Raw genomic sequence first — 18,115 nt, 5'->3', positions numbered from 1 at the left:
CTTATTCCTCTAGGATAGCAAAGAGGACATCTCATGTAGTCCTTTCAGTAATGTGACTGCTTAATCACTTATCCTACATGCAAGAAATATTTCTACAAGTACATTTCAAATTAAAAAAACACACAAATCTTCAAAAATTGTTAAATGGATTTCCGATTCTTGTTTTAAATGAATACAAGCATAGTTTGTCCCTAAAATCTATGACGGTATTGTACGTTCAGATGTGTGGGCAAGTTCAGGGTAGCTAGTCCTAAAATTTCCTCAAGGGGAGCTAGAAACAATTGCTAAGTTTAAGAGTCATCGGTCTTGATAACTCTGAATATCAATTAAAAAGTCCCACCTAAAGAAATCATCATTCATGCCACTAAAAATATTAGCCAGTGATAAAATGGAAAAGAGCTCAGTTATATTTAAATGCCTGACGGCAGTGCTATTATATCAACAGAGCTATTTCTAGAGCCTAGAAAATTATTTCATATTTCTTCAACTTGATTTCACTATCTGACGCTCATGGAATCAGCACGGGCACAAAAGAGTAGGCCTAACCATTGGAAAAAGGTTGAATTCTAAGAAGTAAATGACTATTTAACAGGTAATAGTCATGAGTAACTATGGATTTTTAATTGTTTGGTTAGCCTACTTACGAATAATCTCCATCTGTAAAGTGTAGGTCCAAGGATAACAGAAAACCAATTTCCTCAAGAGTTTCTTCAATCTGAAAAGAAATTATAATAAGAGATACTTTTAAAATATTTATAGAAAGTTAGAAATACTACTTGAGCCTTTAAAAAAATACTTATCTAAATATATGTGAAGAGATGTTTACCTTTTTTTCATCCAACAGCATTTTAACTTTGAAGATCATAACATCATTTAAAACCACCTCTTCATTTTTATATAGAATTTGAAATGTTTTACTGCAAATCAGAGAATCATGAACTGAAGCTGGAAAGGCTAAAGTCATACCTAAAACAAATAAGATATATAATTGACAGGTAAAGGGTAAAACATAATACAAGTAAATTAAAATCTTTACACTATAAGCTTGATTATATTATTCCAATGCCAATAACAGTATTAGAACATTTCTGAAAATTTATTCATTTCTATGATTTAAAAAAATGAATAGGTAAGTCATTATAACCATTATTAAGTTGCTGTGTACAACTTATCTTAATTTGAGAAAGTAAAAAGGAAATCTCAAAGTAGGTATTTTAAAAGTAAAAAATGAATATGGATACCACAGAAGAAACCAATTTAGTTTTCCACAGCTTGCATAGTAAAGATTTTGGTTGGCCTTTGTTCTGGTTACTGGGAAGTAACCTCTAAACCCTCCAAATAAAGAATCTGGCTGGCTGTTGTCCCTGATTCCTGGAAGGTGATCTAGAAATCCTTGGAATTTCCCAGGGACAGAAGTGTCTCTATTATTCATGGAGGGCCCTGACAGTTTATGTTAATGAAGTGACTCAAGGTGGTCCCCTAGAGAGTTTATGCCAAGGAGATTCAGGATGGGAGTTGGCCATGCCAGTAAGACCAACCATGTGATTAGAAAGCTGGGGCTTTGAGCCACATGAAGAGAAGAGAAAAGAGAGGAGAGAGGAGAGAGGGGAGAGGAGAGTGGGAAGAGGAGAGGGGAAGGGAGAGGAAGGGAGAGGAGGGGAGGGGGAAGGGGAGAGAGGAGAGGGGAGAGGAGAAGGGAAGGGAAGAGAAGGGAAGGGAAGGGAAGAAGAGAGGGGGGAGGGGAGGGGAGGGGAGGGGAGGGGAGGGGAGGGGAGGGGAGGGGAGGGGAGGGGAGGGGAGGGGAGGGGAGGGGAGGGAAGGGGAGGGAAGGGAAGGGAAGGGAAGGGAAGGGAAGGGAAGGGAAGGGAAGGGAAGGGAAGGGAAGGGAAGGGAAGGGAAGGGAAGGGAAGGGAAGGGAAGGGAAGGGAAGGGAAGGGAAGGGAAGGGAAGGGAAGGGAAGGGAAGGGAAGGGAAGGGAAGGGAGCTGGAGATTGAACCATGTGTGTGATGATTCAATCGTGCCTGAGTAATAAAACACAAATAAAAACTCTGGACATTAAAGCTTGGGTGAGCTTCCCTGGTTGGCAATACTCTATATTTTGTTACATATCAATTTTCTGGGAGGGTAATGCATCCTGACTCCATGGGGAGAAAATAACAGAAGCCACACAAATCTGTGATCCTCCCATACCTTGCCCTATGCATTTCTTTAGGCTGGCTATAATTTTATAGCTATATAATAAAACTGTAAGATAAGTGAGTGTTTTCCTGAGTTTTGTGACTTATTCTAGTGAATTATCAAACTGGCAGGGGTAAGAGGAACCAAAATTTGTAGTCAGTGGTCCAAAGTGAGGGTAGTTTGTGAACCCCTGAACTTGCAGCTGGTGTCTGAAGTGAGAGTAATCTCACAGAAGGCCACATCCTTAACCTATCAAGTTTGGTCTGTGAGTTGTTGGTGTCAGGTCACTCCAGCCCACCGGCCGTCTTCTCTATTCTCTAGAAGTAACATGGTAGGAGAAACAGTCAAATGAACTGGAGACGTTTAAGCCAGAGATAAAGCCAGGTGGGCATCTTGTGGGTCAGAAAGCCCAGAGTGGGATACCAGGGTCGAACTAAAAAAGGAGAGTGGTCTGTTCACACAGAGTGGTGGTCTGATGTCTGAGCCTGTGCCTGGTGAGAGGCAGGCTGAAGTGAAGTGTTAGAACCTGAGTAGGGTGAGGAGGGCAATCTAGGTGAAGGAGTGACTTAGAGGGAGGTACTGGGAGCCCAAACAAAATGAGGAGGGCAACTGCATGGGAGCTCAAAGGCTGGAGATTTGGAGCTCAAATTAGCCTAGGAGGGTGTCCTTGCAGAAGAGCATCATGGTGTAGGAATCCAAGAGAGATGAGAAAAACTTCCATATGGGAAAGAGGGTGAGTGTGGGCAGCCTGACACACACCAACTGAGCCCAAGTAAGGTAAGGAGGGTGTCCACATAGGGGAGTCACCTGACATGAGGTGCTGAAGCCCAAGTAGCCCATGAGGGAGAGGGAATAGTGACAAGGGACTGGCACATATAAGGGATAGATTAAATAAGAAAATATATTAAGGATAATGATAGTCAGGTTCCTTATTGTTCGAGAAAGAATGCATGCATATGGAAAGAAGATACAAATATAGAATGAATCCTATGGTACTGGATTGAAATTAGAAATCCTGACATAAACTCATGGTTTTCACTATATATTTAGATAAAGGAAGATAGGTGTAAATTTGTATATAAATATACATGTTTGTACACACGTGCACTCGCTAGCTCTGTCACCTAAAAGGGACTGGGAACAGGACAGTCCCAAATGTTGATTTTAGATACCACTATCCACTAAAAGGAATCAAGGCTTTCGGAGAAATGGCTGACTCCAGAGCTGGGGCACAGATAGGACGAGAAAAGTCTGGGCCATCTTTTCATACCAGAAAGTAAGGAAGTGCTAAAAGAATAAGGGGACACATAAAAAATACACAAAAACTAGCTTGAAGAAGCTACCCCTAGTCATATCTGGGATGAACTGAGGATCAAAATAAATTATGATAGTAATGTATTAACATACATTCAATAATACAGAAATCCAGAAGTCCATAATGATATAAATACGTGAACAAACAAGTCAGGCGTTTGATAAAGAACAGGATGCTTATTAAGTCAAGTCTGACTTAATCAAATGATCTAAGTTAACATCAGTAATGGGACATACAGAAATCATGTGCCTCCTAACAGAATATAATAAGAACATAGCATCACTTCTGAGATATTCCTGCCAAAGGTGCATAACCTGAATCTAGTCATGAAGAAATCTCAGACCAATGCAAACTGAAGGACATTCTACAAATTAATAGGATTATAGTCTTCAAAAGGGTTAGAGTCAAGAAAGTTAAGGAAAGACGGAGGAACTGTTCCAGAATAAAGGAGACTAGAGAGACATAACTAATTACAATGCATGATTCTATACTGTGTCCTTTTGCTATGACGGACTTTATTGGGACAACTAGCAAAACTTGAATGAGTCTGAGGATAAGATGGCAATAATGTATGTGTTAATTTATTGATTTTGATGATTTTATTAGGGTTATTAGGAGAATATTCTTGTTTGGAGGAAATATATACTGAAGCATTTGCGGGTGATGATGCATCATGTTAGCAAATTATCCTTAAATAGTTACTCTTAAGTGGTTCAGGAAAAAACAGTATTTGTCCTATAACTATAACTTTTCTATAAGTTTGACAGATTTATATATGTACATTACAAGGGAAACCAAACAGATGAGAAACTCAAGTGTATATATCAGAGAAGAGCTAAGAGGAAAAATTTTCCTCAATGAAAAGTAGACTTTTGTAAAGCACCCAGATAATGTAAAATTTGAATTCACTGCTTCAAAAAGTGAGTTTCCCTGTTGCTCTTCCACTCTTTTACATTGCTGCTACTACTGGGACTGAAGCTTCTCTGTTCCTTACTGATGTTTATCTACTTGCAGATACACCTGGACAAATTCCCTATTCCTCTGCTCCCCTTTCTAGCAAACTCCTCAAGAGTCTTTGGTATTTAATGTCTCAAATTTGCCTCCCATTCTCTCTCTGGCCCGTTCTGTGATAGCTACTTTCAAGGATGGTCCCCAGTGATTCTCACTTCCTGGTATTTACATCCTTATATAAGACCTCCCACAAAGTCCCTGGGTTGATCTGTGTAAATACAGCACAATTAAAGGTATGATTTGTGTAAGACAGCAGAATAGACTGCAGTGTCTTAAGAGACCTTGAGCCCAAGGAAAGCAGCTAAACAACTTCTGAATTCTAGACCCAAAGAAACTCTGAGACGTTTGTTGTTTTAAACTAAGTTTGCATGCAAATACACAAGAATAATTAAGTCACACTTTAACTAGGCTTTAGAGCATGTAACTGCTCTTATCAAGACCACTAATAACTTCTGCTTTGATAAATGCAATAGTGAATTCTCAGACCCCATCTTAGTTGATGTGTATCAGCATCTGACAGTTACATATTCTCTCATTCTTGAAAGAATTTGGCTTCCTGGACATCACATTTTTCTGGTTTTACTTCTACCTCATGGGCCACCCCTTTTTAGTCATTTTTGGCTTGTTTTTTCTTGTCCAAGAAGAAGCACAGCATAGTGGTTAAGAACAGACTCTAGAGCCAGACTTGCTGGGTTTAAATACTGTCACTTATTAGCCCTGTGATCTTTATTAATTTTTCTTTCTTCCATGCCCCACATCCAATTCTTCAGCAAACCCCATTGGCTCCACCAACAAAATATATCTAAGATTTATTGAGTAAAAGTGCTAGAAATGCTCAAAAAGAACACAACTGTTAGGAATGCCCTAGAAGGGATTCTAGCACAGGATAAGAAACTATATAAAAAAATTATTCTAAATTGCTTTGTAATGACAATAATTAACTGTCTGTGAAAGTTACCTATATTCTCAATTAACATCAATACTTAAAGCTTTAAAAAAGATGTACCAATGACATACAGATAACAAACTTCTCTTTAATTTTATTCTCAAATCAGGAGCAATGGGCAAAAGATGTGCAAATTCCTTCTAGTTATTCATTCACTCATCTAATCAACAAATATTTATTGAAAACCTTTTAGAAGGCAGGCACTATTGGGGATAAACAGTCAAATAAGAGAGATAAAAATCTCTGACCTAATGGAGCTTACATCCCAATGGGAAGGGCAATAGAGAATTAAAATAAGTAAATAAAAATAAGCACTATAGAAAAAAAATAAAGAGGAAAGATGAGAAAGGCAGCAATTTTAAACAGAAAAGTCAGGCAATGCTTAATTGAGAAGGTAACCTATCAGCAAAGATTAGAACAGACTCCTAGGTACTCTCCCTACTACCTGCCATTAGGCTGCTGCCCCTCCTTCACCCGAGTAGAAGTCTGAAGGTTTATTCCCTGGAGAGGATAACAGAGGCCCTCTGAAGTGGAATTCACCTGGAAAAACTGAGCGCCTGTGTATACAAGCACATGCACACTGAACAGGGAAGCAGAGACTCATAGAGCTCATCTACTACTGGACTCCGAGCACGCTGGCACTCTGGAGCGTTAACACCCCATAGCAATATGGAGAAAAGCCCTGAGATTTTTGTCCTAAGGTAAATACTAACCTTCCTGGCATTCTGCATTTGGGGCTGGGGGCCCAACTATATCAAAGCTGGCCCAATTACAAACCTTAATTTATCCCTGTTTTCAGTCCCACCTCTTGCATCCCCTCATCGGCTGTACCTGCCTAAAATTCCTGGGAGGTGTTCCAGAAGGTAGTTTAGCTCCCACTTGTGTTTTCTGTCCTTCAAAAATTTATTGAAATAGTTGTCTGTTATTTCTTTTTGTGATTTTATATTACTATTACCAAGGAGTATTGGAATACAAAAGACCTGAACATAAGCATATACTCAGTTTATTGTCTTGAGTCTGAAACCCTCTCTGCTTTTTAATATTTACTAGTTGATAACCTCTAACTATGAGTTTAAGAACCACATATATCTTTTTCATTGCTTTAATTTAGGAGTGAGCACTATGTCTTATACATAATAGGTACTCGGCAATTATTTACTGAATAAATGAACTTTCATCTAAATTTAGTGCTCTATTTCCTTGTTGAAATGAGACTATTTTCACTCTGCTAACCAAAACATCAGATCTGCACCTTTAGTGATTTGTGATATAGACCTATAAATAATTACATTTAGTCATAATTTATATTTTATTCTTCTATCTTTCAGCATTTTGTTTGGTTAAACAGCTAGCATTGGTATCTCTTATTTATTTTGTAAACAAGTGAGCATTCATTCAGTCATATTTTATTAAGCCTCTAAAATACTGGAGCTATGAGATATGAACATAAAAAGAACACTGTATTTCTTTTCAGAGTTCCTAATCTGGTTTGAATAGAAACATACAAGCAAATAATTGCAGTATAATGTGCTAATCTCTTAACTCCCTCTTTCAGGAGGCCAAAGCAAATGGCAATGTAATTATCATTATCTCTTAAGCCAGGTAAATAGATAACTAATGGCAGTGACAGAAGGAAGCTGTTGACCATAGAACCCACAGGGAGAACGGTGGGAAATAAAATTAGACATGCAGTATAGGATAAAATCATGAAAAATCTTAACAAGTCAGCAAAACTACCACAACATTTCACTGACTCTCAAAGAAAGGCCCCAAAAAGCTGGTTGCTGGACAAAGCTTGAGGAGACAACTAATAGGGGAGAAAGAGATGGTTCTTCTAGTAGCACTTCAAAATATTTAAAGCTTTATTACAAGTGGCCAATGAATCATTGCAAAGGCAAAGCAATTGAACCAATCCTTTCTTACTTTGATAACTAGTCCTTATTTTCAACCTTACTTTTTTCATGATATTAATTTTTGTAACTGCTAATACCTATATAAGAGCACTAGGTAGTGGTAGGTAGGAAGAAAAATGTAAAACATATATACACAAAGAATTTTATCCAGAACAAATGGCCTTAAAAAACCCTGGTCAAATACAAATAACTGGGAATTTCTGTTTTGTTCAACAAGGGTTGATTTATTAGTACAAATACTTATCTAACTGTGAAGCTTCTAAAAAGTGGAGAATATATGTGTATGTGTATATATGTATGTGTGTGTGTGTGTGTGTGTGTGTGTGTGTGTGTATATATATATATATATATATATAGAGTGATAAGACTTTTCTCACACATTGTTTGAATTTTTGTGACATTTCCCTGACTTTCTCCTCATAAATAAGTCTTGCATCAGAACAAAACAGACATTTTTCCAAAGGCATCAAAATGGTCAACAGACACACAAAAAGATGCTCAACATCAGTAATCATCAGGAAAATGCAAATCAAAACCACAATGAGGTATCATCTCACACCTGTGAGAATGGCTATCATCAATAAGAGACAACAGATGATGGATGTATTGATGATGATGTGGTGAAAAGGGACCCCTTTATACACTGTTGGTGAGAATGTAAATTGGTCTAACCTCTATGGAAAAAAATATGGAGGCTCCTCAAAAAATTAAAAATAGATCTACTATATAATCCAGCAGTTCCACTTTTGGATATATAAGCAAAGGAAATGAAAAGAGGGTTCTGCATAGATATATGCACTCTCATGTTTATTGCAGTATTATTCACTACAGACAAGATATGAAAACAACCCAAAGCCCCTCAACAAATGAATGTATAAAAAAGGTGTGATATGTATTTACAATGGAATATTACTCAGCCATGAGTAATAACATGGATGACTCCTGAATACATTATGCTAAGTGAGAAAAGTCAGACAGAGAAAGACAAATACTATATGATATCACTTATATGTAGAATCTAAAAAACTCAAACTCATAAAAAACAGAGTAAAATGGTAATTACCAAGGTATGGGAGGGGGGGTATAAGATTGATGTTGTTTAAGGGTACAAACCTGCATCAAGTAGTAAATAAGTCATAGATATCTAATGCACAATGCAATGTATATAGACAACAATGTTTTACTATAATTATGTAATGTGATAAATATTACAAAGGCACATTACAATATATAAATGAATCAAAGTAACATGTTGTACACCTTAAATTTATACATAGCTAGTGAGTGGCAGAACAAGGCTTGAAACTAGTTATGTACAAATTCAAACACTTTCTACAGATTAAGCCAGTTTTATAAGCACAGAAATGCAATCCCAGGTATCTAGGTTTCCTTGATTAGCTATAAATTCAGGGATCTTTTACAGGTCTCTTCCTCCCTTCAGTTTCCTCTTTTTGCCCTTAGTCATACTTGTTCATGCTTCTTATACCAAAATGGTTTTAATGATTTAAAAAAATTTTTAATTTACTTATTGACATGAGATATTATCCTATGTACTTAATCACTATGCTACATAATTAAAATTATATAATAGGAAAACATAAAATTAACTTCATTGTAAGTGTCAGCTCTTTACAACAGTAAATGGTTCACAAATCATAGAAAATGAGCCAAAATTTCACTGCTTCCAGTCTTTCTTACATCACCAAAAGAGAAATAATAATACTTTACATGTATACAACCCTTTACAGTTTGCTAAGAACTTTTACTTATTTCACACACGACAACCTTGTAAAGCAGGTAACACATTTCACAGACCAAAAACTGAAGCTTACAGAGGTTTTCCAAGGTAACATAAAAAGAAGCTGGTATCCTGATCCCAAGTCATTATTCTATTAACCACAACAGAGCCTTATATTTGAATCTACAACTTCTAAAATACCAAAGATATATCTATAGCTGTATCTCTATATCACAGGTGACCCAGATCAATATCAAAATGGTAACTAGATTTGCCTTGTCTTGCCAGAACCTTATGATGCTTTCTTCATGTCATTTCTATTTTATAAACCCTTTTTCTTTTGTGTTATTATAAAAATGCAAATGTTGTTTAACTGTTTACAACATCTGGAACCAACCCATAGACAAAGCACATAAGATTTAACTACAAAACAATATGAACGTTAGCAACCTTGATAATATAAAACAAAATATATCTAACAGGTTGGGGGGTGGAGAAAAAGAGAAAACTTGAATAAAAAGACAAGACTGTATATCTTCTTATTTTATACAATAAGGGGTCTGTCATATTTGCTGAAATAGGGTACGAAGCTTTAAATATATTATTTAAGCTATAGTAATGGTCAAAGAAAGATAAGGGAATCATGGTGTATCTCTTTTTAAAAGTAGGGAAGAGGGCCTGGCTAGGTGTGGTTCAGCAGTTGAGCATTGACCTAAGATCCAGGAGATTGAGGTTAGATTCCTGGTCAGGGCACATGCCCAGGTTGCCGGCTCAATCCCCTGTAGGGGGCATGCAGAAGGCAGCCAATCAGTGATGACTCTCATTATTGATGTTTCTATCTCTCTCTCCCCCTCTTCCTTCCTCTCTCTGAACTCAATATATATTTATTTTTAAAAAGGTACTTTGAGTATTTTTGAAACACTATTTGTCATGTCAAAATAACATAGCTTTGTAAATAATGTTAATTATATGTAATATTTCTGCCATACTAATGACCTAGAAAGATCTCAAACAACCCAACCCTAACATGTGACTGAATCATGAAGAAACAGAAAATCTAAACAGACCAATAATGAGTAAGGAGACTAAATCAGTTATAAAAAAATCATCCACCAAATAGAAGTCCAGAAGCAGATGACTTCACTGGTGAATGCTACCAAACACTTAAAGAAGAATTAATACTAATCCTTCTTGAACTCTTCCAAAAATTCATTAAAAGAAATAGTTGAAAACACAACAAGAAAAGAAAATTACATGCCAATAGCCCTAATGAACAGATGAAAAATCCAACAAAATACTAGCAAACCAAATGCAAGAGCACATTAAAAGGATCATACACTGTGATCGAGTGGGATTTATCCCTGAGATGCAAGGATGGTTTGACACATGCAAATCAATAAACATGATAAAGCCTTGGTGGGTGTGGCTCAGTTGGATGGGTGTTGTCCAATATACCTAAGGGTTGCCAGTTCAATTCTCAGTTAGTGCACCGGCACGGGTTATGGGCTCTGTCCCTGGTTGGGGAATGCAGGAGGCAGCCAATCCATGTGTTTTTAATTGATTTTACAGAGAGAGGAAAGGAGAGAAAGACAAACATTAATGTGAGAGAGAAACATCTATAATCTGCCTCCTGTATGCCCCCCCACTGGGGAACGAGCCCAGAACCAGGGCATGTGTCCAGACTAGGAATCGAACTGGAGACCCTCCGGTGCATGGGATGACACTCAACCAACTCAGCAACACCAGCTTGGGCTCAAGTGTGGCTCAACATACTTTGATGATAAAAACTCTCACTAAATTAGGTGTAGAAGAAATATACTTCAACATAATAAAGGCCATATATGACAGGACCACAGCTAACATCATGCTCAACAGTGAAAAGTTGAAAGTGTTCCTCTAAAGTTAGGAACAAGACAGGACTACCCACTTTCACCACTTATATGCAACTTCCTAGCCACAGCAAATTGGCAATAAAAAGAAATTAGAGGAATCCAATAGGAAAGAAATAAAACTGTCACTATCTGCAGATGACATGATCTTATATATTAAGACTCCACCAAAAAACTGTTAGACCTAATTGACAAATTCAGTAAAACTGCAGGATGCTAAATCAACATACAAAAATCAGCTATATTTCTATACACTAACATGAACTAATCGAAAGAGAAATTAAGAAAGCAATCCCATTTACAACAGATTCAAAAACAATAAAACATTAGAAATAAATCTAATCAAGGGGATGGAAGACTTTTATACTGAAAACCATAAGATACTGATGAAAGAAACTGCATAAGACACAAATAAATGGAAAGATATCCCATGTTTCTGGATTGAAAGAATTAATACTGTTAAAATGTCCAGATTACTCCAAGTGACCTATGGAGTCAATACAATCTCTATCAAAATCCCAATGGCATTTTTCAAAGAAATAGAAAAAAACTACCCTAAAATTCAGGAGACCACAATTGATCCTGAAAAGCCAGAGCAATCTTAAGAAAAAAATAAACATGGCTGGAGGTATCACACTTCCTTATTTTAAAACTACAAGACTACAGTAATCAAAACAGTAAAAATAGGCACACAGACCAATGAAACAAAGTAAGAGTCCAGAAAAAAACCCACGCCATATGGTCAACAAATCTTTGACAAAGCACCAAGAACATACAATGGGTACTGGGAAAAATTGATACCCTCATGCAAAAGAATGAAACTAGATTCCTTTATACCACTAACAAAAATTAACTCAAAATGGATTAAAGACTCAAATTTAAGACCTGAAACCATAACACTCTTGGATGATAATACAGGGTGGCCCTGGCCTGGTAGTTCAGTTGGTTAGATCATCCTCATAGGCCATGGTTTCAGGTTTGATCTCCGGTCAGGGCACATACAACAATCAATGATGAGCCCTAGCAGGTTTTGCTCAGTGGTTAGAGCGTTGGCCCTTGAACTGAAGGGTCTTGGGTATAATTCTGGTTAAGGGCACGTTCCTTGGTGGCAGGCTTGATCCCCGGCCCTGGTCAGGGTATGTGAGGGAGACAATCAATCAACATGTGTCTCTCTACATAGATGTTTCTCTCTCTCTCGGCACCCCCTTCCACTCTCTCTGAAAAGCAATGGAAAATATCCTCAGGTGAGGATTAAAATATAAAATTAAATTTAAAAAGAATCAATAATGAATGCATAAATAAGTGGAACAACAAATTGGTGTTTCTCTCTCTCTTTCTCAAATAAATAAATTACACACACATACACAAGGAAAAAAGCTCCTTGACATTGATCTTGACACTGATCTCAGCAATGATTATTTGGATTGGACACCAAAGCACAGGCAAAACTAAACAAATAGGACTACATCAAACTAAAAAGCTTCTACACAGCAAAGGATAATAACATCAACAAAATTAAAAGGCAACCTACCTTATGGGAGAAAATACTTGCGACTCAAGTATTTGAGAAAGGGTTAATATCCAAAATATATAAAGAACTCATACAACTCAAGAGGAAAAAACATACCACACCAAACAATCTTATTAAAAAATGGGCAGAGGAATTAAATAGATATGTTTGCAAAGACATACAAATGGCCAACATGTACATGAAAAAGATGCTGAGCATCACTACTCATCAGGAAATGTAAATCAAAACCACAAGGAAATATCACCTCACACCTGTAAGAATGGCTATTATCAATAAGTCAAGAGATAGCAAGTGTTGGTAAGGATGTGAAGAAAGGGATCCCTTGTGCACTACTGGTGGGAATGCAGACCGGTGCAGCCACAATGGAAATAGCATGGAGATTTCTCAAAAAATTAAAAATAGAACTATCATATGATTTAGCAAGCCCACTCTTGGGTATATATTCAAAAGACACAAAATCAGTATCCCAAAGAGAAATCTGCACTCCCATGTTCATTGCAGCATTATTCACAAGAACCAAGACAGGAAAATAACCTAAGTGTCTGGCAGTGGATGAACAGAAAAAGAAAATGTGGTATATATACAGGTGGAATATTATTCAGCCATAAAAAGGTGGAAATCCTGCCATTTGCGACAATATGCAAGAAACTGGAGGGCATTCTTCTAAGTGAAATAAGTCAAAGACAAATACTATATGGTATGACTTACATGTGGAAACAAAACAAAAAAGTTGATTTTCTTGAAACTGCGTAGAATGGTGGCTTCCAGGAGTTGGGGTGGGGAGAAATGGGGAGATGTAGATCAAAAGGTACAAACTTTCAGTTATAAGATAAATAAGTTATGAGGATCTAATGCATAGTATGGTTACAACAGTAAATAAAGTGTTGCATATTTGAAATTTGTTAAGAGTAAATCTTAAGCATCCTCACCATACATGCACAAAAAGTTAAGTATGCAAGATGATGGATGTGCTAATAATCTTGATTGCGGTGATTATTTCACAATGTATATCAAATCACATAGCATACTTTAAATATATACTATAATTATATTTGTCAATTATTCCTCAATAAAGCTGGAAAAATACATATACAGGGAGTCCAGAAAAAAAGTCTTTCTAGTTTTTTCAAATGGCAACTTTAGGAGATACAATTAGAGCAAGACATTTAGTTTACTAGGAAGTTGAAAGAGGGAGTACCAGATCTGTCTTGCAATATTAGTTGTTTTAACCTCTGTGTTTCCTACTACATAGACTTACAAAAGACTTATTGATAAAAAATATATATTTTAATGTGTACACCAGGCCAAGAAGAAATTTTTTTCATTTTAAAAGAATGTATTTTTGGTTATAGGCAATATAGGTGTCCCTGAGTATTTTGATAGTCTTCAGGAATATAGAGTAAACTCTTCACTATATACAATTCATTAAAATTTAACATTAATGAGCATTTTATTATCCATAGTATGCTAAAAAGATAATGTTAAACATTTCAAATTCCCAGACTATGCTTTTAAATTTTAAAAAGTAACTTAATTATGCCTAGCACAGCTTCAATATTAGGTGTATTTTATTATTTTACAATGCTTTAACAACTGGCAATTCCTATTATATAGATAACTTTGTAAAATGTTTCATTAACTATTTGATTTTTTAACTGCATAGAATAAAATAGTATACTGTAGCCTTTGCTCGTTTAGTTCAGTGGTTAGAGTGTACGCCTGCGGACCAAAAGGTCTCGGTTTCGGTTCCTGGTCAAGGCCAGTACCTGGGTTGCAGGTTCGATCCCTGGCCCTGGTTGAGGCAGGTATAGGAGGCAACTAATTGATGTGTCTCTCTCACATCAATGTTTCTCTCTCCCTGCCATCCCTCCCTCCCACTCTCTCTAAAAAAAGAAAAAATAATAATAGTATACTGTATCAGGAAAGCTGAAAAAAATGCCCAGTGATTATGTCAGGGCCACCAGTTTTGGCTCAGACACATAAAAGCTGGTGTTTCTCCTTAGAATATAAGTAAATAATAGAGCTGCTATAACATCTATTTTATAACATTCTTACATTGTCTTCTGGCTCTTTGCTTTCTTATTAGTTAACCAGGTAAAAAAATGTGGTTAAAAAAATATTCTCAAGCAACTTTATCATAAAACACCTCTGATAATCATGTCAAATTAGGCATCTACATTCACTGTATAAATATCTATCTATCTATAGATAGATAGATCTACACAGTATCCTAAAAATGTATAAACACTTTGCATGATTATAAAGTCAGTATTTATTAACATAAGGCTCATTTTCAAAATTTAAAAGAATCTATAGAAATGAATAATTTTTTTATCAATGTCTGTTTTCAAACTGATGACCATTCTGGTCCAGGCACTGCTGGTAACTTGAAGCAATGGAATTGCAAACATCAAGGATCATTTCATTCGGTATTTGTATGCCCTCCATTTGCTGACTGTTGCCGGTTTTGTACTGTAAACTTTACCTTTTATGTAACCCCATAAGAAAAGTCTAGTGGCACTTTAGGATAAATTTTCTTTGTTCAAAGCTTAGTCTGGCTTCACCCATTATTTCAAATCAGTTAAACCTGAAAAGGAGTGAAAGTTGAGTTATCAGCTGTCAAAGTGTGTAAACATTGTTTGGGACACCCTATACTTTGTTGCTGTATTTTGTTAATCTTCACCCCAGGACATTTTTTCCATTGATTTTTAGAGAAAGCGGAAGAGAGGGATGAAAGGACGGAGGGAGGGACGAAGGGAGGGAGGGATAAAGGGAGGGAGGGATGAAGGGAGGGAGAGACAGAGACAGACAGAAACATCAATGTGAGAGAGACACACCAATTGGCTGCCTCCTGCATGAGCCCCAACAGGGGCCTGGGATCAAACATGCAACCCAGTCACGTGACCTTGACCGGGAATCGAACCCACGACCCTTCGGTGGGTGGGCTGATGCTCTAACCACTGAGACTGAGCCACACTAGCCAGGACGCATTGTTCATTTTTCAAATTACATCCCAGTACTTAAGTTTTCCCCCCCCTGGAAATTTCACATACATTTTTTTTCCTCATTCATATTAAGAAAAGCTAAGAGGGAGACAAGGAACCTATAAGCAAGCCTGTTTTACCGAAGGTCTCAAATATATTTCTTATAAGAGGTATTATTATAATGATGCTCTTTGGTATCTTGTATTTGTAATTTTAAAAATAAAAATAATTATGAAAAGTTATTATTGGTCAGTATAATGTTGCTTCAGCTTTTTTTTTAAGTTGAAAATATTCTTGGCTTACCTGTTGCATGAAACAAACTAGCTTCTACTCTGTGGGGAACTCTTGGTGGAATTTTCATAGATGCACGAATCTGGTAAAAACTAAAGCAAAAGAGACAAAGAAGCCATTTTAAAAAACATATTTAAAATATGCAATGCCCCAATTACTATATATCTATACATACTAAAGTAATAAAGTTTGTCTGCTAATATCAGTCTCCCATAGTATTATTGGTGGAAAGTATAAGATCCACAGATCAAATATTAGAGTGGGATAAAACCCAAAGGGAAACCAGTATAATTAAAGATAAATGGGAAAAAAAAACAGAAGAAAGATATATGGTATTTCTTACTTCAAATGAGATAATGTCATAGCAACCAGAGGAATTAATAAGGCATCTAAGAGTTTCACTTTCACTGCCTAATTTGATTTGTTTTTTCTTTTAAAAGGTAAGGATAAATTATTCCTAGGCATAATGTTGAAAAAAGAGAATTACAAATGTTTTTTAAAAATTGATTTCATACTATAAAAACCTATGCACTCAAGAAAATAAATCTACTCAGATATAACATTTTCTCTCTCTTCTCTACCTGCCTAAAGTTTTGGTACTGCTTAATCAGTTCTTTATCATGTAACAACAATGGTGGCAAATTTAACACTAAAAATAAGAGCAGGAAAAGAACCATCACAAAACATGCACAAGAAATGTTTCCTCACATTCCTTTTCCATCTAATCCTTACTGGCTCTAATTCCAATGTTATTTGGTACGATATTTATTGATGTTATTTTAAAAATATCACAACAAAATATTACATAGGAATTACTTGAAAGTTTAAGTTTCTCATCTCAGTATCCTAAGTAATCATTTGATATATCAAAAAATAAACTACTAAAGACATTTTTATTTCCTAATATAAATATAAATTTAGGTAATTTATGTATGTTTATCTATCAGAGCTGACAGTTATTTAACATAACAGCCAAACGCAAGCTCTAAGTTAACTAGAGTAAATGGCAGAAGTGGCGAGGACTCAAAAAGTAGCATAAAGGAAAGATGTAAAAGATGAAAAAGATAAATTGGAATAAAAAAAAGAGTAAAGTATATTCTTGAGAATATTCTTACAAACAAACAAGAATATATCAAAAAACAATAAGTCTCTAATCATTAGGTTTTTGAAAGATCAGTAACAATATTCTTCAAAAGTCCTCAACGGATAAAGAAACCAGATTGTAGAATACCAGCAAACTAATAAAAGCAGCATTTATACATGCTATATTTATAATGGTTGACAATAAAAGAGAGTAATAATTTACTTAATCCTTATACCAAGGGTGGGGAACCTTTTTCTGCTAAGGGCCATTTGGATATTTATAACATCATTCGGAAGTCATACAAAATTATCAACTTAAAAGTTAGCTATGAAAAAAGCTCCTAGATTTATTGAATTTTGAATCCCACCTGTGGTTGCATTGGCAGGGCCAGACCAAATTATTTCGTGCGCCATTGAGGCTGGACGGTTCCCGCCCCAGCCTTATACCCAGTTCCAAACCCCCAATTATTTATAAACTACCTCTACTAGGATATGTTAAGGAGAATACCACAGGCCCAAAACTGAGTTACTTATGCTAAAGCCCATCACAAGTAACCTAGACTTAATACCTCACCAAATTGCAGTTTCAACCTTTTCTAGGAATGTTATCATTAATTGGTCAGTCTGGAATCTTCTGGTCACTACCAATGAGGTAATCTGTCCAGCAGGCCCTCTCCATTCACCAAAGGAAGCTAAGGCAATCTGCCTGATAAGATCCCTTCTTTCCCCTAAGTAAGGTAACCTTGCTTGAAACAATCCTTTTTCTTTTCTAATAACTTTCTTGTCCCACCCAGTTCCTGCCTAAAAATGTGTTCTATATATTATACAGCTTCTGGGGCTCCTCTCTACTTGATAGATGGAATACTGCATGATTCATAAATTGCTCAATAAAGCCAACTATATCTTTAAATTTTCTCAATTGAATTTTTATTCATTACAAAAAATTTTAAAAATATTTTTATTGATTTCAGTGAGAGGAAGGGAGAGGGAGAGAGAGAGAAACATCAATGATAAGTGACTGATCGGCTGCCTCCTGAATGCCCCCTACTGGGGATCAAGCCCAAAACCAGGGCATGTGCCCTGACTGGGAATCAAACAGTGACCTCCTGGTTCAATAGGTTGACTCTCAACCACTGAGACATACCAGCCAGGCTGAATTTTTATTCTTTAACTGATATCTCACTTCAAACCCAGCATAACAAAATGAACTAATCTTGAGTCCCACACCAGAAATC

At 36.3% G+C, this 18,115-nt stretch overlaps 1 protein-coding gene across 6 annotated transcripts in view; it reads right to left on the bottom strand.

Annotated features, from left to right (window-relative positions):
• FAM135A (family with sequence similarity 135 member A) overlaps positions 1-18,115 on the bottom strand; it is an 82,725-nt gene that overhangs the window by 52,652 nt on the left and 11,958 nt on the right. For all 6 annotated transcript variants that reach the window (XM_087817468.1, XM_016195556.2, XM_016195560.2 and 3 more), the window contains 3 exons: positions 15,810-15,889; positions 827-966; positions 645-715 (listed from right to left, as the gene is read on the bottom strand). In XM_087817468.1, coding sequence (XP_087673594.1) covers positions 645-715; positions 827-966; positions 15,810-15,889 — 291 coding nt within the window. The remainder of the gene's footprint in view (positions 1-644; positions 716-826; positions 967-15,809; positions 15,890-18,115) is intronic.

This window comes from Miniopterus natalensis, chromosome 5, assembly GCF_054644295.1.
Source record: "Miniopterus natalensis isolate mMinNat1 chromosome 5, mMinNat1.hap1, whole genome shotgun sequence".
NCBI classification, from domain to species: Eukaryota; Metazoa; Chordata; class Mammalia; order Chiroptera; family Miniopteridae; genus Miniopterus; species Miniopterus natalensis.
The sequence above is the reverse complement of the archived record's forward strand: the minus strand, read 5'-3'. Positions and strand labels throughout refer to the sequence as shown.